Raw genomic sequence first — 27,999 nt, 5'->3', positions numbered from 1 at the left:
CTCTTAGCCTGCCTGGACATGGTTAAAAGTCAATGAAAATAAGAGAAATGAACCTGGTAATGTTGTCACCTGAGAGGCAGGTTATTAGGTGTTATCACCAACATGATATTATTACTCCCAAAACCACGACAACCACCATCACATCATCATCTTCACTACAACTTCTGGTACAACCACCACCACTACTGCATTATCAATACTATTACCACTTCGAAAACCACCATCAGCACGTCATCATAACAATCTGTACTGCAACAGTCTCCACTACCACCATATCTTCATCACTACCAACTCTGCTACAGCCACCACCACAACCATCATCATTACCATTAAAACCACCACCATCACATCATGAATTTTTTTTCTTCTTTTCTCACAAAAGTATTTCTAATATTATTAATTGCAGGGAAATTCAACAACTACGGCCAGAGATTCGAGACTCTCCTTTCATTCGTTTTGCAGTCCGTGCCTACAATGCTTTGAATAGTAGCAATTATGTTCGATTCTTCCGATTGATTAAAGAGACGACATTCTTGAACAGTTGTGTCCTTCATCGCTACTTTAACCAGATACGAAGTAAAGCTCTACATATCATAAAGAAGGCAATGGCCACTCAGGGGAAATCAGTGTCGGTGAGTTGGCTTTTTATTTTCTTTACTTTAAAAAAAACCCTATTCTTTCTTGCCTTAATTTATAAAGAGTTTTCAGATACTTTAAAAAATGCACTTGTAGGTTTGCTGCACTGTTATTTTACCATGTGTACAAGATGTAGCAGAGTACACAATTATTTGTCATGCAATGTCTTTTTACTGAATGATGATCGCATTTGCTTTACCATCTATACAAATATTAATTTGAAGGTGTAGCAAAAAAGCTTTTGAAAAATTTTTTTTAATTAAAGTCATTAATAATTTCCAAATATTTATGTAGATTTGATCGTAGGACAATATTTTACAAGGGGTCTCAAAGCTTAATTTTCTATTAATAAATTTAAAGGATACAGCCCTAAATTCAGCCTTTGTACATGTTATGTTATGTCTTGTTACCTTATTTTGTAAAGAAAATAACTCAGATTCTCAACATCTTTAATAAAACATTTTTTCTCCTAGGAAAATATACTTTTTTAAATACCACGTAATACCATACAATATATGTGCTTTAAAGCTTTTAGTCTAATTATACTTTTTATGTTACTAACATTTTTGAAAGTAATTAATTGACATGTGATATATCTGTTTCTTTAGTACCCTGTCAGTGAGATGATTCGACTGATGTGTTTTGAAAATGCCAATGAGGTTGTAGAGTTCTGTTCCCACTATGGCATGAGGGTTGCCAGTTCTGCAGTTATATTGGATAGTTCATCTCTTTTCCAGCCAGAAGGGTCATTGCCTCAACGGAGATCTATTACACTTATAGAGAACAAGAGAAATGTGTCAGTAGGAGAGGTGGGATTTTTAGAATTCTTTGCACAATTTTAGCATATCTCTACAGGAATACGTACATAGAATTAATTTCTTCAGCATTTCATGAAAAGTTGATCTATTTACAAAAACTTCTGAATTATAAAAGCCTTGCTTTGTTTCCAAATTTTAAACACATACACTTATCTATTGCCTAAAACTTGCCTGTAAAAGAAAGATATATAAGCACTATGATTTCATGGATTTTTTTTCTTCTCATGTTTTCTTAGAATTTAGATATGATTATTCTTTTTCTTCTGGGAATGCGGTTTTTTGGGGGTTTATTTATTTATTTTTTATTTTTAAAAATTTATTCATATACATATCAATCTATTTCTGTATCACTCTCTGTGAAATCAATCAAAAAAACATTGTTGAAGCTATTATAATGATCTTTTATTCAAATTACTTTCTCACTAGTCCATTTAGACATAGAAAGCAGGATTTATTTTACAATAAACTCCACTGAACTTGTAAGTCTTTTCTCATATAATAAAAGCCATTTTCGTTCTTTCCATTTTAATCTTCAACTAATTTTTTAATTGGTATCCATTATGTGATCTTTTATACACCTCTGCATTTGAAAAGAGTTTAAAACTAAATGATCATTTTTAGCACTTTCCAACTATAGGTTGAATTGATGGATGAATTGTTTATTTTGCAGACCATCTATGGTGGGCCTCTTCCTGCTATGGATTTACCGCAGCCATTTTCAAGTTTTGATGCTGACGGCTGCTTTGTTTTCTCTTCAGAATTTCAACAAACTTTAGGTGTGTTGAGAATTATATTTAATTAAATTATTTTTTTTGATATTATATCCTCTCAAAAACCAAAAGGATTGGTAGCATGGCCATAACATATTTTTTTTATCTTACTCGTTTTATAGCAAGGTAGTTGAGTCTTTAAATATTATAAATATTGTATCCTGTTAGGATAGAATGTAAATGGTCATAAATTCGTACCTCTGGTCTTTAAATTTCTTAAGATATCGAAAGTTGATGAAAAATAGTGTTAAAATCAAAACAAGAGATCTATATGCTACATTGAACTGACCCAAGCAATTTCTTATCAGTACCCCAACAGCTTTAACATGTGAAAAAAAAACAAATTAAATAAGGTTATTAAAGTTATTACACGCATGCTTTCACACACGCACACACACATACACACACTCACATCTCACTCACACGCAAAACTTCCATTTCATGCATTTTTAAAGTATATTGATAGAGAGCATTATATATCTGTTGTGAAAAGAACAATTATGATCAACATTTTAATTCCTTGGGTGGTAATTTTTGTTTTGATTTAGTAAATTTGAGTTTGTTTTTAAAAAATGTATTTTGGGTTTCTATTTGTTTTGATGGACACCTATTATGAGCCATATTTTTGGGAAGCTATGAATAATATATCTGTTCATGATTTTGATAAAAAATCTTCATTACTTAAAAAATAAGAAAGTCTTATTCAAATTTAGAGTCTTGTCCAAATTTAGAGTGATACAATGATGCCATGTGCAGCTATGTGGTCTAGTGGTATGACACTCGCTTTCGGATCGGAAGGTCTTGGGTTCGAGCCACGCGCTCGGCGCATAGTTGAGTCCTTGGAAAAGGCTCTTTACTCACATTCTCTCACCGTACTCAGGTGTAAAATGAGTACCTGGTCATTAGCAGCGTTTTCTTTGTCCGAAAAATTGTAAAATCGCCTAACAGGCGTCATGTCCCATCCTACATGATAAATGTTTCTGTTGACCAGGGACCCCTTGTAAAGCGCTTTGAGCACATTTAGTGAATATTGCGCTATATAAAGCTCAAAGATCTTATCCATTCCTCAGCGGCCAGCGGCTTGAAGATTCCATCTCATGTTGGGGAAATACTGTCAAGGGTCTCAGCACCTTCTTCATTTGCATTGGGTGCTTCTGGTGGTGCTGGTGCTGCTAGTACTGCTGCTGCTTCTGTTTTTGGTTCTGTGTCTGATACAGCTTTTGCACTGGCAGACGGCCAGAGGCTACCACTGGCACGAGATATGACAAGGATACCTTTTTCTAATGATGTAAGTATTAACTATTTTATGAATGATTTTTTTAAAAAGTCCCTCAAAGGGACATAGACACGGTTTTTTCTAGTGTTAAATGGACATTGGTAGTTTATGGATAGGACACTAGTTTGTCACAAAGTGACTTCTGCCAAATCTAAATGTCCCAGCTCTCAAATCACTGCTGAGTTGTAAGAGGAGACAGAAAAAAAAATCACTCGCACACTGGATCAATATCGGTTCGTTTCTGTGCATCTAATGCTTACCAACTGAGCTTTCATATCCTCCTATTTTCTGTGTGTGTGTGTCAGCCTAAAGGTATATCATAGGTTATTTTTTCCACTGACTTAATTAATCATGATGATAAAGGTTGATTTTCATCATGACAATTGCTTAAAATAATACAGTTATCAAAGCAAATTGGCTTGGTGATGAGGCAGTCTTTTGAGGTGTCTGATCCTGGTCTTTTTCAGTGTATGTCGTTTTAACACCTGATGAAAGACTATAAAAATCGTCAAATATCAAACATGAATAGAAACAACAGTTTTATTAAGAGCAATATTGTGAAATGTTTAAATTCCCTCTCTATAAAAGCTCTGTATAATTTATTTTTGCTCTTTAAATTAAAGCTGACAGCATCACTTTATTGTATTTTATTCATTTATTTATTATTATTATTTTTATTTTTTTTACATTTTAAGCTTCAAACAAATTATTCACAGTATGAAAATTGGTGCCATCTTTGTTTTATGAAAACTTCAAAAGTTTGCTTTGATTTTGTTTTTCTAACATTTTGCTCAACATCATTTTGAAAAGAAAAGAAAAAAGAGGCAAAAAAAAAAAACACTTTTGCTTTATGTTGTAATTATTTATGCAAAAAGTGATGCAAGCAATATCACATGTTCTAAAAATAAAATTCTAATCTTAGTTTTTTTTTTTTTTTAACTTTTATTATCTTCCAGGCCATAAAAAGTGCTGCCAGAGCAATAATATTGGAAGAGACTGATGGTCAAGCGATGAGTATTGTCAAAGAGGTTCTGGAGTCGGAGAAAGTGAGACAGATTTGTATAGAATCAGTGTCCAAAGGCATTTTAGAATCTGCTGTGGAGGAAAATGTCAGGTAAGTTTAACCGTGGCCTTCGTAAAGTTATTGCCTGATACTGACCAAAAAATGATGCCAAAATGCCAGTCTTTTCCACGAAAGAAAACAAATCGTGAGTTGTATTCAATAGTTCAAGCAATGAAATAACTTGTTTCCATGAGCTCTACTAACGACAGCTCATTAGGCGGTGCAAAAACCAAATAATGACGTCAAACTGCCAGTCCTTTTGGATTTCAGTATCAGGCTATAACATAACGATGGCTATGGTTTAACCCTCAACAGACGGGGTTCAATTTCATTTAGAGCTAAAGGAATGCAGAGCTGCTGCCAATTGTGGGCCAGAAAAACATAATTGTAATTGTTTGCTTTTTCTCACCTCTTCGTGATTGTTTGCATGTCCTCTTAAATCTTCAATATTTAAATGTTTGTATGCTTTTCCTCACAAATACAAAAAAAGTTGTATTTTTTATTCCTTAATTTTCACAACCTAAATCTAAACAACATTGTTCAAAAGGAGATAAAGATAAAGGGAGTAAATCTGACTCATGAATGAACACCACAAAACAAATGACGTTTCGACCCTTGACCTTTATCAAGTAAACACATTTATATTTATATTAGATATATTGTTCAAAAGCATTAGTGGTTTGTTTGATACCATACTTACCTCCTTACTTTTAGATTTAAATTATTTTTTAAAATGCTGAAAATTAAAGTTTTTGAAATTCCTTGCCAAATCGTACACTTGATTATTTCCAAACTTATCAAATGGGAGAGCTGACTTCAGATTTATATTTTCGATATGTTCACTTTTTCACCAAATATTAATGACTGTTTTTTGACAACCAATTTCAATTACACACTTTTTCTTGTATTGAAGTTGTCAGCTGTGATCTTGCAAAATTTCATTAAGAGTAACAATATAATAATAATAATAATAATAATAATAATAATAATAATAATAATAATAATAATAATAATAATAATAATAATAATATATACTTTATTCATCCAAAACAAATGGAAATTCGTTTACAGACGTGGCATGCATGAAAATTTATAAACACAAAGTTGAAAATCTATGGCGACAATGTATACACATATATATGCAAATGCACAAAAATGTAAGAATTTACAACCAAGAACCAATAGCAACACTTTATATATTAATTTGATAAATTGAGATAGGCCATACCTCTGGCCTTTTGTCCAAACTTTGTGTTTATGTAAAAGATAGTATTTAATTTAAATCACAGTTGCGCTTCGTCTCTGGCTTTATGGAAGTTCAAATTGTTTCACATAGGACATATTGATTTTTTTTTAAAATAATAAAAGTAAACTTTTATAAAGAGTAATATCTTTTAAATGTCCTCATCACTTTACAAATGGTCCAAGTCAATAGTAACACTGAACATGTAGAATATGGCATACGCCTATCAGGCGCTCTCACAATTTTTAAGAAACAATGCTATCGACCAGGGCTGTTATCAGCCAGGTGCTCATTTTACATCTTAATATAATGAGAGAATATGAGTAAAGAGCAAGGACTCCAAGTTAGTTGTACTACTGCCCACAGCAGGACTTGGACCAGGGACCTCAAGATCTAGTGTCATACCACAGGACCACAAAGCCGCACAATACTACCTTTTTATATTTTAGTTATGAGTCGTGAGTAGATATTACAATAATAATAATAATAATGATAATATTGACGATAATGATAATATTAAATATTTTTTATACATCCCCAATCGTCAAATCTTAAAGCACTTCAGATTAGGTTGTTTAATAAATAAAATAAAAATAAATAAAAAAATAAATAAATTCCCTTTATTCATCCCTAAGGGGAAATTTTTCTTTAGGGTTTATTCCAAGGGAAGACTGGAATAACCCAGGCGTCAGCTGCAGTGCAGCGCCGCAAATTGAGCTAAGGCTAGGTGACTTGCTCAAGGCCACACAACGCGGCGGGTAGTCGAACTCGGTACCTTTCAGGTACGAAGCAAACACCGTACCGCTGAGCCACGCAGTCCAATAACTTATTGATTTTTAATGCTGACATTAAATGTTATTTGCAAAGCTTGGTCCTTAACTCGTTCAATCCTAGAGGTTTTTGCTACTTTTCAAAATTAGTAAAAATGAGCATGTACATAGATAATTTTATTCAACTATCGTTAAAATCCAAAAACTAAAAACATTAGCTTTGATACTACGCCTATAATTTGTCTCAGAAAAATGAAATAAATCGGCATGGGGTAAAAGTAACCCAGGTAAACTACGGATATAGTCGGTGTTAGGGTTGAGTGAGTTAATAAGACAATCCTGATTTTAAAAATTACTTTTGTCTTGTGCATTTTTTACCCTTGCGGTGATAGTTTTTTGGGGGGTTTTTTCCCCACAAAATCAAAGATTCAATGCTGATTTTTAAGATGAGGTGTGTTACTCTCATGCATTTTGTTTCCAATGACAGATCAGTAGCTACTCATGTGATAGAGGAGGAGGAACAGGCACTCCGACACGCCCTTGAGGAAGCTAGTAGAAAGCAGAAGTGTATGGAACATCTTCAGAATGAACTCGTTGATGAAGTAGTCGATACTCTGGTAAACGATGTGACTCGAGAAGAGTGGAAGTGAGTTTTGGGATTTTAAAGATTCTTAAAATGAAATACTTTTTTCATTAGGTCCTCCTAATGCATATTTCTATTTTGGTATTCATAGTTTCCAGGTGTGATCCAAGTCTAGAAATTTTTTTTTAAAAGGTAGGAGATAGTTAATGGTAGTTCTTCAAATTAATTGAATTTGTGCTTATGTTGTCAGAATCGAATAAGAAGCAAAAGAGAATATTTCAGTGTGTATTTCTGTCTTTCACTAAGTCAAAACATGAAATGAAGTAGGATTGTTATAGATTCATTGCTTTTTTAAAGCTTGAGGTTGGATGATTGTTTTTTTTTAAAAGAATATTTTTCTTAAAGTACCTAATTAACCTGTTATCATTTTTTTCAAAATTAAAGATTATATTTTAAAAAGAATTTCACATCTTAAATCCCATTTGTAGACTAGTGGAAGAAGAACGTCATCGTCTTGCCCTTGATCGTTGTGCCCGGTCATGTACAGACACAATCATGGATTTGGTAGTGAGAGAGCAAATAGATGACATTGCAACTGAGGTATTTCAAGTGGAGGTTGTGGCCAAGAGGGAGAGATTAGCAGCTACAGAGGCCAGGATTCTGTATGAAAAAATGAGACATTGTTTTCAAGTAAGATATTATTTCTTACCTTGGGTCAGAGGTAAATTATTGATTTAATCTGTTATTAGAGAGATAAGCTTAGAATAAATACATCTGAAGATTGCAAGAAAACATGAAACAGTAGTGCTCAACAAAAATAAATCTTTTAATATTTTATTATATATATATATATATATATATATATATATATATATATATATATATATATATATATATATATATATATATATATATATATATATGTGTGTGTGTGTGTGCTATTTCAGAATCTTATATATTATACAACAACTTCATTCCACTTTCTGAAGATTGCAAGAAAGCATGAGACAGTAGTGCCTAGCAAAAATAGTTTCTTAAAGACTTTATTATATGTATGCTTTTTCAGCATTGGCATAAATCATATTTATATACATTAGACATCATCTTCAGTCCACTTCCTGAAGATTGCAAGAATGCATGAAACAATAGTGCTCAACAAAAATTGTTCCTTACATATTTTATTATATGTATGCTTTTCCAGCGTTGGCAAAAATCATATTTAAGAAGTGTGCGTGTGAGGAGAGCAATGCTTGATTTCCCTGTTGCCCCTCCAACTCGATCACATTCAGCTCAGTTGTCGGCCCTTATACCATCTCGACCTTCAACTCACATCACAGGAAATTCTTTTTATGTGGGAGAAAAGTAAGACTTTTATTTAAGTTTATGAAATTTTTGTCTTAACAATATTACAGAATCTAAAATCTCAGTTTCTCATTGAGCAAAGTTTAAGAAAATGATTGACTTTGAGAAAGCAAACAGCTTATTGGGCTGTGAAACTTATTAACCTACGATTGGTTATCATTAACTCAGAACTCATAGGGAATGAGATTAGCTGAAGAGTAGGGTCCCTTGATTGGACGTCACCGGCGGAAAAGTTATTAGAGAGAGAACATCATGTTGGTTGTGCGCATGTCTCTTGTCCTCGCTTCCGGTGAAAGCGACATGAGACACTTCACCGAAAGCGAGGACGAGAGAGACGCATGCGCAAAACCATTTTGACGTTGTCTCTGTAAGGTGACGTCCAATCAAGGCTACTCTTCCGCTAATCTCATTCCCTATACCACCAGACTGAGATGCATACAAATAACGGCTACTGGGAATTCTTAGCACCCAATAACAAAATCCTACAATTTTAGTAAAATTGTGATGAACTTTGAGTGAAAATGTTGATGGCAAAGTGGAAATAAAGGGTAAACCACTCACTTAGTTGGTGCCATATATAGATTACCTACAAGAAACTCTGAATATTGTGCTGACTTTACAGGGATATTAACACAATAGCTGCAAAGTCCTGCCCTCTTTTGTCTCTAATAGAGTGGTGACACACTACTATAGCATTAAATCCCGCTCACTCTCGATTCTTCAACCTGTCACAATTTCATCAATGATGAAATTTAATCATATTTTCTTTGATTGATTTCTTGAATTTGCCACTTTTTGAGGGTGAAAATTTGTTGCGATTAACCAAAGTTTGTTGCAATTAACCAGTGACTTTTATATAGAATTAATTCTTGGGAAATGTTGCGATTAACCAAAAGTTGCAAATTAACCGATTGTTCGCAGCAGTAATAAAAGTTTAATTTTCTCCTTATAACAATTATGCTGAATTGAAATGGTTTATAGAATTTGAGTCATATTTTTCTTGCAACATCCTCCTTCAGGGCCAAGCTTACGGTGACGTCACCTATGGACACCCTATACAATAACCTCCATCTGTCTGCCAAACTGTCCATGGCATCTGCTCAGCAGATGTTAACAGGCCTTCGTATGTGGCAACCCTTAGACATCCCTAACACTGTGTCTCGTAAGCTCGTCAACCTGCTCCAGGAGTGGAAAGAGTGTAGTATTGTTGGTGAGTGAGTTGGTGTATTTACCAAAATTAAACAATATAAACTGTAAACTCTGACAGTACTAATATGAGCTTTAAAAAAAATACACCCCTGTCAATATTCTGCTCCTCTTTTCTTATTCCCTCCTTTAAAAAAGGATAAACGTAATCATAGCAAGTGTGATGGAGGATGTGGAGATGGTGGCTGACAACACGTTGTGCTGCTATGAGCAAATGTCTCCCCCCTTCCACACACAAACACAGAAACTTACATGAAGTAACTAAATCACAAAATAGCAGGCTTCTGCATTATACACCTAGCAAAAGTTTATAAATTACTCTGACAATTAATACCATGTCCCAATTAAAATCTGACAAATAAGGAGTACCCATTTTTTTTTAATGACAAGAGTATGGATCACATTGTGAACTAGTAAGTTCTGAGTTGTGATTTGGATGTTGAAAGATATAAGGATATTCTATTATTAATCCAAAATTGAGGAGCAGCAAATTCAACCATTTGTTAAGCTTATACAGTGTCTCTGGTTTTATCAGTTGTAGTTTGTTGTGTATTGATGTGTAAAATAATGATTTACTTTAATCATTTTAGACAAGGACACACAGTATATACAGTGGAAGCTAGTGCTATCGACACCCATCCAGAAAACTGACCAGGAACTTGATTTTTTTCGATGGGTTAAGACCAAGCTGGGATGGGAGATGTCCGAAGATGAAAGCGACCATAAATTGGTGACAACTGCTGAAGTAAGTGTTTGATTTAAAAGGCTTATTTATTACAAGAATTATTCTGTATATATATATTACATAGAAAACTTCCAGCAGCTTTGTTCAGATATAACTTGAAAACGGTCTCAATGTGGCAGAAGAGTAAGGCATTGGAAGGTAAAGTGGGCAAACCAGGTTCAAACCCTATTTCAGAAAGTAAGCATTTTCAAATTCAGCCCTTAGTGATAAGTATGCTGTTTGTCATATTTTATGTTTAGCATGACCAGTGACAAATGTCATAAAGCTCTGGCTCTTGCATTGTGTCCTTGGGTAAATCACTTTATACACAATAACCCACGCGACTCGTGTGTAAATGAGTATCTGGCAATAAGGATTGATGAATATTGTGCTAGTTTTAGTTTACAAGTCCTCATAAGGCAACTTTCACTGTATAAAAGGAAATCTGTTTCCATGTGGATGCTGGGGGAATGAATAAAACAATTAGAAGCTCTTTGACTTTGAGCACGGTGACATTTATTTATGTTTAAAATTGATAATAACTTATTCACTCTAAATGTTTCAATTACAGGGAGATATCATAAGCAAGTACACAACATCTCTAGTGGTGCCACATACCAAACCCTTGTCCCTGAGTTTTTGTGTACGTAGTTTCCATGGAAACTGGAAGGATACTGAAGCTACTAATGCTGCCAAACTGGATGTGTTGAAGGGAATGAATGGACTGGTGTTTGTCACATCAGATGCCAGAACTCTTTTATCTACTGAGGTGTGTTTTGATTGCATATATGTGAACCCCCCCCCCCCCCTCTGCTCAAAATGGAATTAAGTAGGATTTTTGAACTTTTGCGTTTGTTGTACCTAAGCAAAGATTATTTTATGGCTTAAATTTTGATACCAAATATATAAAATTCTGATCACTGATTGCTGAAATATGAACTTTTGAGCTGGGGGTTCACAGAGTACACATAGCTTATTATATATAATGATATTAATCGGAGAGTACAATTTTGGTTCAGGAGATAAACAAAATATATAAGTAATTTGCCTAACACAGCTGTTATTTATTTTGGTAAAAATGATTGCCAATCGACCAGTGTCTGTATTATGGCACAGGATTCGCTTGTTCATTAGAGTGAAATGCTTGAGAATTTAATGAAAAACTACATAGAAACCATTGCTATTACCAATTTCAGTTCTATCGGTCATAGGAATGCTCTTTTGCTCTTTGGGAGGAAGATATTAAATATTTTTTAATGAACACCCTTGCTTGTGTCAATTTAGTATATTTGTAATTATTTTTATGTCCAACTTTGGAAAAAATATAAGAAAAAACCCCACTGGGTGGGGTTCCTGACCTCCCATAGTGGACAGGGAGGTACATACTGTGTCTTCTATTTCTATCCCCTTATATCTGTTTTTCAACACTCTTTCTGTCTTTGTCTTGGAATGAGATTACTTGGTTTTGTCAGGGCCCTGGCCGGAGTCCTGGCTGGGAGGGAAACAGTCAAATGCATAGTTATTGTTTTGGGAGATGATATTTTTTTCCTTGTAAATCATCTCTCTGTTATTTATTATTATGTTTGTTTTTTTGAATGTATATTGTAAGCATTTGAGTGTATTCCTCTTTGTTGGATTTTGTGCTTGTGTCTGGATGAGACTAATAGGTGATCTCAAACAAAGTACATTGGTGATATGCTCTTGGAATCTACATCTAATCCCTATTTGTTCCCAGTTCCCCTTGTCTTACTTTCTCTTAGGTGCTTTGATTGTAATTCTAGAACTTTTTACTATCCCATTTTCTTCCTTTTTACTGGCGCTGATATGACCTTAATGTGTTGCAAGCGCCGTTAAAAACAAAACAAACAAACAAAAAACCCAGCAAATAAAATAGTGACACAGCATTTTATTTGCCTGGATTAACATATTTATATATAATTGCTTTTTTTCGATCAAAGGAGGCCGTGTGGAAGAAAGACCGCCTAAGATTAAATGACATGCTGACCAAGAAAGCCAGACATCCAGCAGTTCCATTGGTTGTCATCATTCCAAGATTGACCCCTGACCTTTCTGTATCTACTGATATTCTTGATGACCGTCTTCAACTGAACCAGCTTCATAAGAAAGGTTTATTGTCCACCGTACATTTTGCCCAACCCTGCATTGCTGTGGAAAATTATGGAGAGGATTTTGGAACTGAATGGACCACTCAAGTATGTCTAGTTCTTTCTTTCTATTTTAGTTAGTTTATTTATTTTTGTTATGAATTTTTGCATCATTTTTGGTAATTTCTTTTTTAAAAAGAGTCTTGTTCACTCAAAGGAGAATAATCATAATTAAAAATGAATTATTATATCCTTAAATATGTTTGGAAAGTTTTTTTTTTAGACAATTCAGAATTTTAAGGAAAGAAATTAACCCATCAAGTACTTGTAAATTAAAGGAGGACGCAGTAAAACTTGTCAGCATTATAAATATAAATTGTTCTCCGGACAATTCCTAAACATTTGAAAATTTGCAATTAGATAGTTTTAAAAGATTGTGTTCATCACTTCATTTTTGTCAATCATAATTCATTTGAAAATTTCATCACTGTTCGCTTGTCAGCATTATAAATATAAATTTTTCACCGTACAATTCCAAAACATCTGAACATTTGAAATTAGATCGTTTTAAAAGATTGTGTTCATCACTTAATTTTTGTCAATCATAATTCATTTGAAAATTTCATCAGTGTTCGCTTGAACGTTTTAAGAAATTAAATCATGATCCATGTCAACACAACACAAACGCAACACGTTTTGATGATGTCATGATACTATTTATAGCAATCTCTTAACATAAACTGAGAGGAAGTGAAATCATTTTGCAAACATCATTTACCTCTAGTGATGTAATCCCTCTGTCTTTCAGTTGAGCAATTGTATCCAGTTCTTAGCTTCCCACATTCCTCCACCTCCTTCCTTGGCCATCAAACCCTTGGCCGATTACGTAGAGGACGGAGTCGTGGAGCTTTATAAGTCGACAGTCTATCAGGATCTTAGGACTCGAACCAGACACCAATTGTTGCATCAGGTATTTCAACGTATTCATTTTTGTCTTATTCTATCAAGTCAAGAAGAAGAAAAAAAAACATGTAATAATAATGATATGAATAATCGTCTTAAAGCACTTCTATGAGTCTCTTACCATGTTCATGCATTTCATAATGCTTCATTTATTCCTTCAATGAACTTTGGAACCAAAGTTCCATTTCATATAGTACAAGTCACCTGTTTTAGCATTCTTTACAATATCCATTGACACCTGAGTCAAGTGGGGCACTGTGTATAAAGTGCTTTAACAAAGTGTTGTAATCCTTAACACCCTCCAGTTACAGGCTTCACCTTTCTTTTTTTTTTTCATGAAGAAAATAGAACTAGCTTGATCGCCCAAATCTGGTGTTGGAATGCGTGTGTTTAAATATTTCATTAATTTGGTAAACTAATTTGAAACTTAGTTAATCAGGAAGAAAAATTGAAGGAATTTAATTTAAATGGGATTGAATATTTCAGCTTAGACAAATGGTTTACATCATTTTTTTTATTAATCTTAAAAATAATTAAGAATATATTTTTCATTGTTTCCTCATTTCCTGCAGTCTCCCAATACTCTTCTGTCCCTGTACAATGATGTGATAGATCATTTGGCCATGGTCATAGCATCAGACACTCTCACAAAGTCATCTTGGCCTGCACCAGAGTTTGATCAGCAGTCCGTTGGTAAGAAATACGTTGGATCTTTCTTTTTTTTTTTTAAAGTGAGCTTTTATCCAGTGCTTTATCTACAAATTGTGCTGACAACACTTTACAAAGGGTCCCAAGTCAACAACAACTCCTAACAAGCAGGCAGGACGACATATGATGCCCATAAGGCAGATTTACAATTCATGCTTTTGTCAGAGACAACATTGTTACTGGCCAGGTCCTCATTTTACACCTTAGAATGATAAGAAAATGTGAATAATGAACTTTTCGCAGGGACTTCAGTTTGCTCTGTCCTCAATGGGACTCAAACTTGGAACCTGCAGATCACAAGCTTTCTCACACCATAAACCACAAAGCGCACAAAACTGATAGAAAGAAGGAGGCTCTAGCATCGATCCCAAAGAAAAAAAAATGTTGGAATTTGTCTGAGAAATAATAAAATATTATAACAGTGATATCATATAAAACATGATGAATATTGATTTAGTTGCACACAAGATTAAACAATTACAATAATGAGTGCGGCCATGTGGTCTTGTGGTATGACACTTGCTTTCAGATCGGAAGGTCCTGGGTTCTAGCCTCGTGCTCGGCGCATAGTTTAGTCCTTGGAAAAGGCTCTTTACTCACATTCTCTCACCGTACTCAGGTGTAAAATGAGTTCCTGCCGTTAACAGAGTTGTCTTTGTCCGAAAAATTGTAATATCGCCTAACAGGCGTCATGTCCCGTCCTACATGTTATATGTTGCTGTTGACCAGGGACCCCTTGTAAAGCGCTTTGAGCACATTTAGTGTATATTGCGCTATATAAAGCTCAATTTTTAAAAAATCATATTCTGATACATTTAATACACATATCAATAAATTGGAAATAGATAATTAAATTTACTACAAATAAATAACTATTATCTACAAATAAAATGAGGAAGCATTGATTATATTAGTATTAGTGAGAATATGTGGGATATGAGAATATTTAATGAAGTTTTTGTTTGTTTTTGTTTTTGTTTTTAAATTACACCCTTCCGTATGTAATTTTAATGTTTTCTCTTAACCACTCCATGAATGAAAGTTTATAATTCATCAAACAAATGTCTAATGTCAACAGGAATCATCCATGTTGTTTATATGAATACGAACTAATAAGGATTAGTAATCTTGTCCGATGAAAAATATGAAAGTGTCTGAGGTAGGTATCAAGCCTAGACCTCCCCCCCTCTCTTTCTTCTAGGCTATATGCTGAACCTTTCAACTATCTCAATGTAGCAAAAGATATCCTTTGAAAATAACACTTGTGTTTGTTCAATTAAAAACCCCCCAAAAAACAACCTTATAACACATAATCTATAATCAACACAGACCTTAAATCAGACTGGAACTCCACGGAGCATTTGTGTAGTATCTACGAGCTCATGACCAAAGTGAGATTGCCCATGTTCCGGTACACCGACATGGAAATTGACAGCTGGGATGTTGCGTGTCAGGATATTTGGAAGTACATCGAAACCGTTACAAAGAGAGACAGTGGCTCCGCTAAAATTTGTCTTTATCAAAAGTAAGTCGTGGAATGTAATTATTTTACACATATTTTTACACATAATGGTAGCACGTCTGACCGGTAATCAGAAGGTCTGAGGTTTGATCCCCAGTTGAGGTCGACTAATTTTTTGGGATGGTTTTTTTTTTCTTGTGTTTTTCTTTCTTGCTTTGTCCAGCATCTTTCATACACAGTTCAGTTCTTTATCTTACACCGGTGCCTGCTCCTTAATTTCTTAATTTGGTGAGGGTTTATAGTTTAAGGAAAGCATGCACCACTTATAGTGTCGTCACAATCACCACAGCATTGCCTTCATTGCCACCACTGTCACATTATCATCATCATCATCATCATCATCATCATCATCATCATCATCACTATTGCTACTTCTGCAACAATCACATCATCATCTCTACTGCTACTACTATAAAGACCACCACATCATCATCATTACAATATAATTTTGAGATGCATACATTTTGTATGGCATTATTCAGTTTTTGAGGTTTATATAATTTGTTAATAAGGGGTGAGATAGTTTTCGATATTGTCTTAACATAAGTATTGTCATAAACGCATTTGATTTTGTCAGTGGAAATTTCTCTTTGGCTTTGAAATTTATTCTAGTGGTGTCAGAAACTCCAGCGAGACGAATTTTGGACCCTCATTTCGGTTTTAGATTGTTTTGTTGTTTATAGCTTGAATTGTTAAACTTGGTTATTTAAGCAGGAGTTCTTTATTTACTTATTGTTTAAAAGTTTGAAAAGATTTTAGAGAAAAACTGTAATAATTTTGCTGTGTTTATTTTACAAATAAATGAAAAAGAACAAGTCAAATCACAACCAGAGGAGATCGACCTTAGTCACTTTTATGACACGTATTGATCTTGCTTTACATTGGAATTGAATCCAAAATTGCTTTCTTCTTGGTTAACTGGTTTGAATTTTAGAAATGATGGAATTTTATTGGTTTGTGATAACAGTGTAGAACTGTAATTGCTATTGGGTAATGAAATGTCGAATCAGTGCTCATCATTATTCAAAACTTATGGTGTATGAAATATTTTTTTTATCATTTCATAATTTTTTTTTTTTTTAGGGTGATTGAGTTACTGAACACAAGCAAGAAACGTTTTGATCAGTTCTGCTGGTTGGCCTCTAATGATGGAAACTGTGAGCCAACTTATGTCAATATGGCCTGGACTGACTTGGTTGAAGCTTGCATCCATTACAAAATGGTCTCGCTACGCACTGGGCACCTACATCTCAGCAAAGATGTACGTATGTTGTAGTTGAGTAAGATTCAAATAAAATTTTAATCAAGTAATAATTTTTATTTTTATTTCAGCTGTGAATTGTAAATGAAAATGATGTTGTTATGTGAATTTTCTGATTACATTACATAACATATTACTCATCAGAATATAATTTAAGCTCAAGCTATTGTTTTTTTTCTTGAAATTAGTTTTTTCCTTATCGTCTTGTGTCAAGTAAAATTATTGACCGAAGCAGGGGCCCCAAATGATTTGAGTAGGTTTTGTCACAAAGGAACTGAAGACATTTTAGGGTCAAATAGTAAATGGAGGAATAGTTTTGCATACAGAACATCCTTTAAATCTCAGTTTAATTTTAAGATTATGTTATTATAATTTTGATCTTGAGTTTAAATAGTCCATCTCCATTTTATATCTAATTTATTTGCATTGAATCAGTCAAATGTCGTTATTAATGTTAGCGAAGAAGATCGGTGTAAGTATGTGTGTGTGTGTGTGTGTGTGTTTATGTTCTTGTATCTGTGTTCTCAAAATAGACAAGCTATATTGTTAAATTAATTGGGTGAATGAATGTCTGAATGATATATAAGATAAGATAAGATAAGATATACTTTATTGATCCTGAATGGAAATGATCATAATGTTACACATCATTCATCGTTATATTAGCACAGATTTATACACTGTCATGAACTAATTGATGAAAATACGTAGCTAATTAAAGCAAAATAAACAGCAAATATAATAAAATAAAATAAAATATAATATTCATAAAATATACAGCAGTTACAAGCAATGCTATAAAAATCGGACATGAAAGAAGTGAAGAGTTGTAATAATGGATTTGTAATGTAAATAGAATTTTGAAAATAGATTGTGAAGGATTGCACATAGCCAACCAGGTTGATAAAAAATATAAATAAAGCATGGTATTTGAATGTATAAATATATTAATAATGTAGATATAGCACCATGTAAACATGCATAAATAAATAGATTTTAGAGAGAACTAATTGATGAAAATACGAAGCTAATTATAAAAACAAACTTTTATAAAGGTTTTGTATGAAATTCTAAAGTGCTGCTGAGCACTGATGTGGAGATTGAGTGCTATATAAGTAAATGATTATTGTTATTATATATGAATTGGTGACACAATCTTTCTTCTTTTATGTAAGTTAAAAGCCAAGATTTATAATCTTGATGTTAGGCAATCCTATACTTATTCATTAAAGCGCATTATGTTAAATTATAGACTCTTGATTGATACACACATGATTTTCTTAAGAAAATTGTCAATTTTAATTAGAATTTTTTACTAATTTACCATCTAACAAGTCTTCTTGTTTCATAGAAAGCACTTTTGGTATGTGTAAATTAGTGATATTTGTCCTATTTGATTGTTTGTTCCTAGGAAAGAGAAAAGGAGGATGAGGAAGAGCCAGAGGGAGAAGAATTTGAAGAGATAATTGTATATTATGACCAATCAGAACTAGAGGACTATGAGACCCCATCTGTTTGGATCGAGGCCTTACGTGATACTGAGACAGTTGGTGAGTGTCCCACAAAACCTACATTATTAAACCTTTTGTAGTTATTGGGAAAACCCAATCTTAGTATATCATTATAGATGTAAAATCTGGCAACCTTTTATTCTTTTTAAAAATAAAAAGTAGGTGTTCAAGAAATACTCATATCCACACGTGTCCAGTTTTACTATAAAAAAATTGATAATTTTTTTTTAGTAGTCAAATTTCCAAGACTTTATTTCAGCCAAAACAATGCAGGTGACTGGAAAAAAACAAACAAAATTTAGCAAATAAAGCAAAAATAACATGGGTGAAGTTATTACGTCATGAAAGGATTCTTGAATTCTTGTTTTTGAAATTTTGAACTATTTCCCAACGCAGGGCTCCTGTGGTTGGTAACTTATTTGAAATTTTGACCTATTTCCCAACGCAGGGCTCCTGTGGTTGGTAACTTATTTGAAATTTTGAACTATTTCCCAACGCAGGGCTCCTGTGGTTGGTAACTTATTTGAAATTTTGACCTATTTCCCAACGCAGGGCTCCTGTGGTTGGTAACTTATTTGAAATTCCAAATGTAAGACGTAAAGAAACTTTTATTTCATTTATCTGAGTGCTTTAGGAAACCAGCTATACTGTCAAATCACTAATTTTTCCCCAGTGATCCTTTTATAATATACCTCCATTATTGTCATTATGATTATCATTATTATAATATCCACTATCATCAATATCTCCATCACCATCACAGACCTGCCAACTATTACGGAAAAATCGTAAAAATACGAATTTTTGGCTTCCACAATAGAAATAAATAGACATTTTTGATTCATTAAAATGTGATAAAAAGAAAACTTTGATGCTACAAAGCATCTATTCAGGGTTTTGAAGACATATTTAATACTGATAAATGTAAAATATTAATTTGTAAAGTTAATTATAGTAACTTCTATTTCTTCTCTCTGAAAACTACGATTTTTTTTACATTTCAAGTTGGCAGGTCTGCCATCATCACATTTCATTTCAATGATTACGTACACCTCACATATTCATTACAGCTTCCCTCCACATCAAAGAAACCATAGGGAAGAAATCTGGAATCAAGAGGACTCGAGATGAAAACGAATCACAATATGAAACATTCAAGAAACGAAACCGCTTTGAGGTATCTCAAAATGAGACAGAGAAAAGTACAATAAGCACAGAGACAGCTGGTAAGTTCCAATGAATCTATGAAGAAATCTATAACTATTCTACCTGTTCAAGATAGAGCAATCTTATGCTTTTATTAAATAGGTTTTTAAATTAGACTATTATTACACCGCTCATAATTATAGTGAAAACCTGCTTTTATTTAATAAATAAATAAAATAAAATAAAATTCCCTTTATTCATCCCCAAGGGGAAATTTGTCTTTAGGGTCTATTCCAAAGGAAGACTGGAATAACCCAGGCGTCAGCCGCAGAGCAGTGCCGCAAAGTGAGCTAGGGCAAGGTGACTTGCTCAAGGCCACACAACGCAGCGGCAGGTGATTGAACTCGGTACCTTTCGAGTAGGAAGCAAAGACCGTACCACTGAGCCATGCTGCCCCTCAAACTTGACATAAACTTATTGAAGTTCCCTATTATTCTTTGTAATAAAATAGAGGCGTTCAAGAAATATCTATACTCACAAGCATCCAGTTTCATATGTGCATGCATCTACTTTATATTTTATTAATTACAATTGGTCAAAGAAAGTAAGCATTGGAAGTTCATTGGTGTGGAAAAATAACTTTTGATATATACTAGTATCTAGATAATTCAACAGTTTAATGGTTTCGTCTCTATAATTCAGTCAAAACACACAAAAAAAGATGATGATAAGCAATTCATTATAAAATATCTTTTGACTATTTATAGTAATGATAGATTTATTATAGTATTCTTGCACTCGTGTCTTTGGAATTTCAATTTTTTTCCCCAAGGTCCCCCTGGATTATGAAACTCAATCAAAACTCTAAATTGTTTTTTGTTTTTTTTCATATCATTTGTAAAAAAAAAAAAAAAAATTATGACATCATAAGATAAGGCATTCCACATTTATAAACCGAGTAAAAAATTTGAGTAAGCGAAATGCTTTGGATCAGCAATTCTCTCTTTCTTTCACTTTATATCTCTCCCTCTTTTCTGGCCAACTATTTTTCTTAGTTCATGTGTTCCTCAGATTATTTTCACACCGATAGTTTGAAAGAAGACTTTCTTTCTCCTATAGAAATCCTTTCAGAAAACTTTGCTGAAATTGTATAGGGATTTGATGTTGGGAATAAGTTGGCCCTGTAAAAAAAAACTAAAGATATTTTTAAAATTTCTTTCTCAGTTTCATGTAAAAAGTATAGACATTTTTCTTAGTCTTTAGCTGGCAATATTGCTGAAGTCCAATTTTTGGACAATATATACTCGTACTACACTTTTGAATGAAAAGGCCTCAATTTAGAACATAGCAATTTTTGCTCCCAAGCTTTTTATTACAGTTACTCGTTCGTTCCATCAGCAATAAAAATGTTGAATATTTCATATGGTACAGCAAAACCAAGGATTGATGCGTTGACTGATTGACTGATTAATTTATTTAATGTTAGATTAATTGACCAATTGATAATGATGATAATATTTGGTGTCGAATTGCCACAATTGTAACAAATTGAAAACGAAATGAATATGTTTATGTTGTGTATGTTGCACGCGTGAAAGAAAGAGAGGAAGAGAGAGAGAGAGAGTGTGAGAGAGAGAGAAAATAAGTAGGAGTGAAATATCTGTTCAATGTTATAGTTATCATATAAAGTTATAACAAGTGTAACTTAATGACAAATTGCCATATTTATGGACAATAAAGATCTATTATTATAATTATTATTATTATTATCATTATTATAATTATTATTATTATTATTATTATTATTAATATTATTAATATTTAATTATTTCTCTTCTGAACAGATCCAGCTTTAAAACTCCTGTCTGAATCATACTTTGAAATGCTTGACAGCGAAAAGGAAGCATCCGAGAGATACGAAAACATTCTGGCATCTGTCCTTGAAATTTCCAACATAAACCAGTCAATCAAATTTTCAACTCCTTACTATCCAAATCGTGAACGAGAAAGTCAACAAGAAACTTTTCCCTCCTCAACTCCAAATAGTAAGACAGCTAGCTCGTCAATCAATGCCAGACCAGATCTCAAACGTAGAAAGTTATCACAGATTTTGTCAGGATCTCAGGAAAACGTTTCACAACTATACTATGATAAATCAATGGAAGAGGAAGAAATTTTTGATACAGATAAAAGTAAAGACAATCCTGATTTTGAATCGACTTATGACAATTCGATAACTAACAGGTTGATGGACTTGAAGGCAGAGGTGGAGAGGCAGAAACAGCAGGATATCATTTATGAGATGAAGCTAAAAAAATGGATGATGGCAGATGATGACTCTTCTGTTTTGAATTAATCTTTGTTTTACTTTTCAAAGATATAACTGTCTGGTTATATATGAATCTTGTCAATTATAATTGCTTACCTCTGTGAAAATCAAGTGCAAAATTGTCATTTAATTACGTCTGTGGTGGTAGTTGCAAAATTTGGTTCTAGAACCTTGTATTTCAGTTGATTTTACAAAATAACAACTAATGATAATAGAAACATAAAATAATCATATGCATCTTAAGGGGACTTGATTTTTGATGGTGCAAAAAGCATAAGTTTTTTTGTGTTTATCGCAAAACTAGTCTTTTAGAGTGTGCTTTTCACTGTTAATATGTTAAAATGGAAGACAATCTTTGATAGCCTTTAAAAATTGAGCTTTATATAGCGGAATATCTACTAAATGTGCTCAAAGCGCTTTACAAGGGGTCCCTGGTCAACAGCAACATTTAACATGTAGGACGGGACATGACGCCTGTTAGGCGATATTACAATTTTTCGGACAAAGACAAGACCAGGTACTCATTTTACACCCGAGTACGTTGAGAGAATGTGAGTAAAGAGCCTTTTCCAAGGACTCAACTATGCGCCGATTATGAGGCTTGAACCTAGGACCTTCCGATTAAAAGCGAGTGTCATACCACTAGACCACATATCCTTGGTATAAATGGTCCTTAAATCTTCTCCTCTCTTATTTTCTTCATGTTTGAATATCTAGTTGGTAAAGGAATGCCATCGTCTACCTTAACTGTCAGGGACAGTCATTAAAACCATTTTTTAGCATTAAGAGTAAGAGTATCCCACCATATATAATTGTAATGAAGACAACTACTTATTACTTTTATCTCATGCTCATTGCATTACCTCTGTGGAGAAATGTAAAAATAATTCCTAGTAAAAATATTAGATATTGTGAGGATTTTGCAATATACTTTCAATAATTCTTATACAAAGTTGACCAAACATTAAAAAAAGATTATCTGCTACATTACCTGTTTTTTTGTGGGGTTTTTTTTTTCAATTTGTTAAGAAAAATAAAAATGTATTGAAAAAAAATAATCTTGCGGCCTCCTCACAAAAAAAAAACAATAATATCTAATGATTTTTCCCAGCAAATTTGCATGTACTTCATTAAGGAATAATTATCATTCTTGGATTTATAGTCCTATTAATGCGAATCCAGTGTAAACCAGAAATATCAATTCACCTACCATTTCCATATCAATGTCGAAGCATTTTTAAACAGGATGTCACAAGATCAAAGATAAATCTCAAACACACAATTTCTTGTAGCATAATCTGGTCGAGGCCTGCATCCTGCATCGTGTGTTCAAAGATTGGCGAATCGAATTCAAAATTGCCCGACAGTGCTCTGACAAAAAAAAAAGTCCTTTTTACACTCATTTAGCTATATCGGCCAGATATGTTTTATTTCATATTTCGATTGATTAAATTTATACCAAAATTGTCAACAGAAAAAAAAAAAAAAGAAAGAAAGAAAAAACAAACAAACCCCTGAGCATTCTTAGAAGTTTGGGATTTAATTTTTTTTTTTTTTGTATGTTGGAGATAATTTTAATCAATAAATCTGTGAAGTAAGTTTTCTTGCCAAAATGTTTAATGGCTGTCAGTGATTTTGGATTTTCCGTGTTCCAAGAATTTTTGGACTACACTGTTTTTACAATTTAAAAAGGAACGCAATATTTTTATAAGCTTAGTTCTGATATGAAATTTACATGTTTTATGTACATTTATAAATTTAAAATGATGTTGATTCATCTTGTTGAAATAAAAAAATTATTAAAACTTTTTATTGATTTGACCTTTACACAAGTGTTTTTTCCACATTAAAAATAAAGGCCTTCCATAGTGGGCAGGTAGGTACTTCTGTGTCTTCTATACCCTTATATCTGTTTTCCAACTTGCTTTCTGTCTTTGTCTTGGAATGAGATTACTTGGTTTTGTCCTGGCCCTGGCTGGATGCCCTTGCTATCCCTAGTTTTGGGGGATATTTTTTTCCTTGTAAATCATCTTTCTGTTTTTCACTGTATTATGTTTTGTTTATGTATTATATATGATTTGTAAACATTTGAGTGTATTCCTTAAAACTCTTCTTAAAACTTTTTACTATCCCATTTTCTTCCTTTTTACTGGCACTGATATGACCTAAATGTGTTGCAAGCGCTGTAAAACCCTTAAAAACGAAAAAAAATAAAAAAATAAATAAAGGCTTTCTTGAGATCAATAAGGTCTATGAAGCCAGAGTTTATCCCGGCTTCTTTAGCTATTGCTTGCTACCCTATTACAAAGTACTTTCCACCATCTCTAACAGATCAGGCTATCGAATCACTGCTGGATGGACAGGTTGGGGGAAGTAGAAAAAATCTCGACTACGCCCTGGAGCATCTGATCCAACAGCAGAGAGACCCTAGGAGTAAACTGCCAGAGAACTTGAATTTTGCTTAGATCACCACTACTACAACCACAACCACAACATAATCAGTCTACAAATACTATAACCACAACCACCATGAATACAACAGCCATTACATCATTGTCATTATCACCACTACCAAAACCACCACATTATCATCAATACAACCATTACCCCCACCACATCATCATTGTCACTACCACCACATCAAAATCACTACTACCACCTCCACCACATCATCATTATCATTATCACTACCACCTCCATCATCAACATTACAACCACAAGCACATTATATAAATCACTACCACCACCACTACTACAACAACCACATCACCATCCCTACCACCACTACTACAACAACCACCACATCACCGTCCCTATCCCACTACTACAACCACTGCCACATCACTATCCCTTCCAACACGACTACAACCACCACCACATGACCATCCCTCATACTCATACTAATACAACTACTACAACCACCACATCAGATCTTGAAAATTCTGGGGGAAAAAATAGCTGACAATATGGCAGAGTATTTGAAATCCATGATTATTGTTCAATCATATGCATTGATATCTTCGGCTAAGTTGAAGGAAAGTGAGCTATAGGTCCTTACACTGTAGTGGAAGCAGCAGTTAGTAGTTGAGGTGTCCCCACTAGCGGGTAAACTTAAGTGTCGAAAGGTTAATTTGTTGTTTTAAACCTTGAATTTTTAAAAATTCACCTTGAAAACTCTTTCAAAATCAAAATGGAATTGCTGTAGGAACCCTGGTAAAAGTAACAGTAACAGCAGTTCTCAAATTAATTTGTGAGTCTGTTAATTGTTAAACTTATGTGTGAATGATTACCCGACAGAAGGCAGTGACAGATGTAAGCTAATAATACAAAAAGGATGTTTATCAGGTGACTTGCACTGAATGAAATGGACATTTCTTTCCATGTCGCCTGCTTGGGAAACAACTAAAGAAATTGTGAAGCGTACAGAACATGGGGGGTCCATAAAAATGCCATTAATAACGATTCTCATTTACATGAAGGAAGGAATAGACATTAAAAGGACTTGATCATGAACCCTACAGAATTCTCAGCTGGGACGGGGGCCTTCAACCATCTGCCCCAAAGTCTTGAAATCAAGGCTTAAATCTCGGCAAGCCTCTCTAATTTCAGAATTTCAATAATCTCCATCCCAGCAGCAAATCACAGTCCAAAAAAAGTTACAATTAAGGTTGGAAACAATAGTTATAATCACTTAATTGCTAGTTTGAAATCATTTCAAAGTGCAGTGAAACCCACTTATGAGGTCATGGCTGAAACTGCAAAAACTATGTCACTGTTACAAACATTTATTACATAAGATCAATGCATAATACACTGAAAAAAAAAAATAAACAAAAGGAGACATTTTTACCAGATCTTTGCGACTGATGTAAATTGTAAAGCTGTGCAAGCTGTTGCTTGGCCCTTCATTCCATTGAATTGCTATTTTGTCTTACCATTTTATCCTTTAAACAACGCTGACCCTATTAAAAAGGATTACATTGTATAGTTTATGATGACAAAAGCACAAAAACTATTGGATTTGTCACAGTATTATTTATTTACAAGATGACTGATTGTCATGATTCATATCAAATATTACTTGCTAACTTGTAGTTGGAGCACATTTTAAAGAATTGGAACGAGAAAAATGAAATAACATCTTGCTTCATGGATATTATTGAACAGAACATCTCGTAAACAGTAATGTCAAATAAGCAAGTGAATGAAGACATAACTCGGGTCTCCCCAGGAAGGGAGATTTTTTTCTTTCTAATTGTAGCATCTGCTCATATATTACATTTTTGCAACAAGTTGTTTATCTATGGTAGTAAGAGTATGAGACTTGTTTATTTTGTGGTTTTAAAGGTTTTAAGGCCTTTAAGTTCATTTCAGTGCTAGTAAAAAGAAAAATGATAAGGGAAAGGTACGTTCTTCCTCTTCTTTCAGCTTATCCCACATTTTGCAGGGTTGCGAGAATAAAAAGGAAGATGATAAGGGAAAGGTTCTCGATATGAAATTAAAAGTAAGACAAAGGGTCCCTGTCAGGACTAGGACAAAATCTGAGCAATTCCAATCCAGAACAAAGACGAGAGTAATGTGGAGAAAAGGAAAACAGATAAAGTGGGATAGTAGGCATAGCGATAGTGACCTCCTTGCTCACCTTGGAGGTCAAAAGACCCCATCCCAGGCGGTAAGAGATTGAGAAGAGAGCTACATGAAATGGAAATGTGGTTTAAGACCTTCTTCAAGGGAAAATAAATATTGCATTGCAAATTATATTTATTGTGCATGGTGGACTGCAAATTATATAATATATTGTGCATGATGCAAAAATGCCCTGTAAAAAAAAAATTTAAACATTTAGGCTGTCCACAATGGTCAATTTTGTAATTTTCGACAAAAAATACAAAAATAATAGGGTTTGTTTTTTATAGACAGTTTTCATCACTTTTTGTGGACTGAATTATGACCTTTCGTCATTATTTATCCCAGAGAAACTAATGAAAGTGAAAGCTAGATCATTTCTATACTTAAAAAAAAAAAAATATACTATTTTCCTTTTGTGTCATTTGTTACAATGACAGCTACAGAACGGAATCTGCATCTTGTCATTCCATTGCACACCTTGGCAGAAAAGTTTTCTGCTTCCAGGTTTTTTTTGTTTGTTTGTTTGTTATAAAATTAATTTATTTTAAAAAATCAACGTTTTTAATTAGAGCTGCAGATTTTAAAGATATTTGTGTTAAAATTCATCCACGTCATGAAAAGATGGTATCTTGTCATGTGACATTTGAAATTAAAATAGCATATTGAGGGCTTCCAACTCTTAACCATGCAAGTGGTAAAATTATTTTTCTCAAAATCACCTCTCTCACACTTACACTGGTAGAACCAAGTCCACTTTGTCTATTTTTCTTTTGGTGCTTTAATTGTAATGCTAGAATTTTTTGACTATCCCATTTTCTTCCTTTTTATTGGCGCTGATATGACCTAAATGTGTCTAAAGCACCATAAAACCCTTTAAAACGAACAGAGTAATGCTTCAGGGTATTTATTCCGAAAAGAACTCTGATCATGGTCCATGCAAAGTCATCTTGCTTCTTCCCCCTTTCCAATCAACAAAAATAAACAAACAAAACTCTGCAAATCCCGAAAAATTAGCAAATCTGTACACTCAAGCACGGAAATCTGGAAAAATCTCAAACTCAATACAATTCCCAGTTTTAATCCCTCTATTATGTTAGTTTTGGCAACGCAAAAATCTCAAACACTTTCCGAGGCCAACACGGAAATCTCAAACAAACTAGACATTCCCGTGCAAGTCCAGTGAATTTTTTTTCTCAAATTGTTTGTGTTGAATGGAAACAAAAGATGCCATCACTCTCCCTGTAGTGCTAAGTGTCAGTTAATGTATTACGCGTGTGTGTGTCCCAATATATGTGTGTGTGTGTGTATCCACGCATCTGTGTGTGCATGTTGAACTGAGAGGGGATCGCAAAGCATGTTTGGCCAGGGTCTCAC

General features: G+C 33.6%; 1 protein-coding gene across 2 annotated transcripts in view; it reads left to right on the top strand.

The window, feature by feature from the left end:
* Positions 1–23,808, top strand: part of LOC144968931 (germinal-center associated nuclear protein-like) — a 65,734-nt gene extending 41,926 nt beyond the window's left edge. For both annotated transcript variants that reach the window (XM_078907811.1, XM_078907810.1), the window contains exons 14-32: positions 407–632; positions 1,245–1,445; positions 2,125–2,230; positions 3,295–3,512; positions 4,457–4,614; positions 7,064–7,222; positions 7,648–7,849; positions 8,361–8,521; positions 9,541–9,731; positions 10,318–10,472; positions 11,023–11,220; positions 12,410–12,664; positions 13,365–13,526; positions 14,092–14,212; positions 15,557–15,752; positions 16,833–17,010; positions 18,422–18,560; positions 19,592–19,747; positions 21,512–23,808. In XM_078907811.1, the coding sequence (XP_078763937.1) occupies positions 407–632; positions 1,245–1,445; positions 2,125–2,230; positions 3,295–3,512; positions 4,457–4,614; positions 7,064–7,222; positions 7,648–7,849; positions 8,361–8,521; positions 9,541–9,731; positions 10,318–10,472; positions 11,023–11,220; positions 12,410–12,664; positions 13,365–13,526; positions 14,092–14,212; positions 15,557–15,752; positions 16,833–17,010; positions 18,422–18,560; positions 19,592–19,747; positions 21,512–22,023 (3,694 nt within the window). In that variant the 3' untranslated portion in view covers positions 22,024–23,808. The remainder of the gene's footprint in view (positions 1–406; positions 633–1,244; positions 1,446–2,124; positions 2,231–3,294; positions 3,513–4,456; positions 4,615–7,063; positions 7,223–7,647; positions 7,850–8,360; positions 8,522–9,540; positions 9,732–10,317; positions 10,473–11,022; positions 11,221–12,409; positions 12,665–13,364; positions 13,527–14,091; positions 14,213–15,556; positions 15,753–16,832; positions 17,011–18,421; positions 18,561–19,591; positions 19,748–21,511) is intronic.
* The last annotated feature ends 4,191 nt before the right edge of the window (positions 23,809–27,999 follow it).

Source organism: Berghia stephanieae, chromosome 3 (genome assembly GCF_034508935.2).
Source record: "Berghia stephanieae isolate SIO BIC M18660-M18661 chromosome 3, UCSD_Bste_1.3, whole genome shotgun sequence".
NCBI lineage: Eukaryota > Metazoa > Mollusca > Gastropoda > Nudibranchia > Aeolidiidae > Berghia > Berghia stephanieae.
This window is presented reverse-complemented; position numbering and strand designations above follow the sequence as displayed.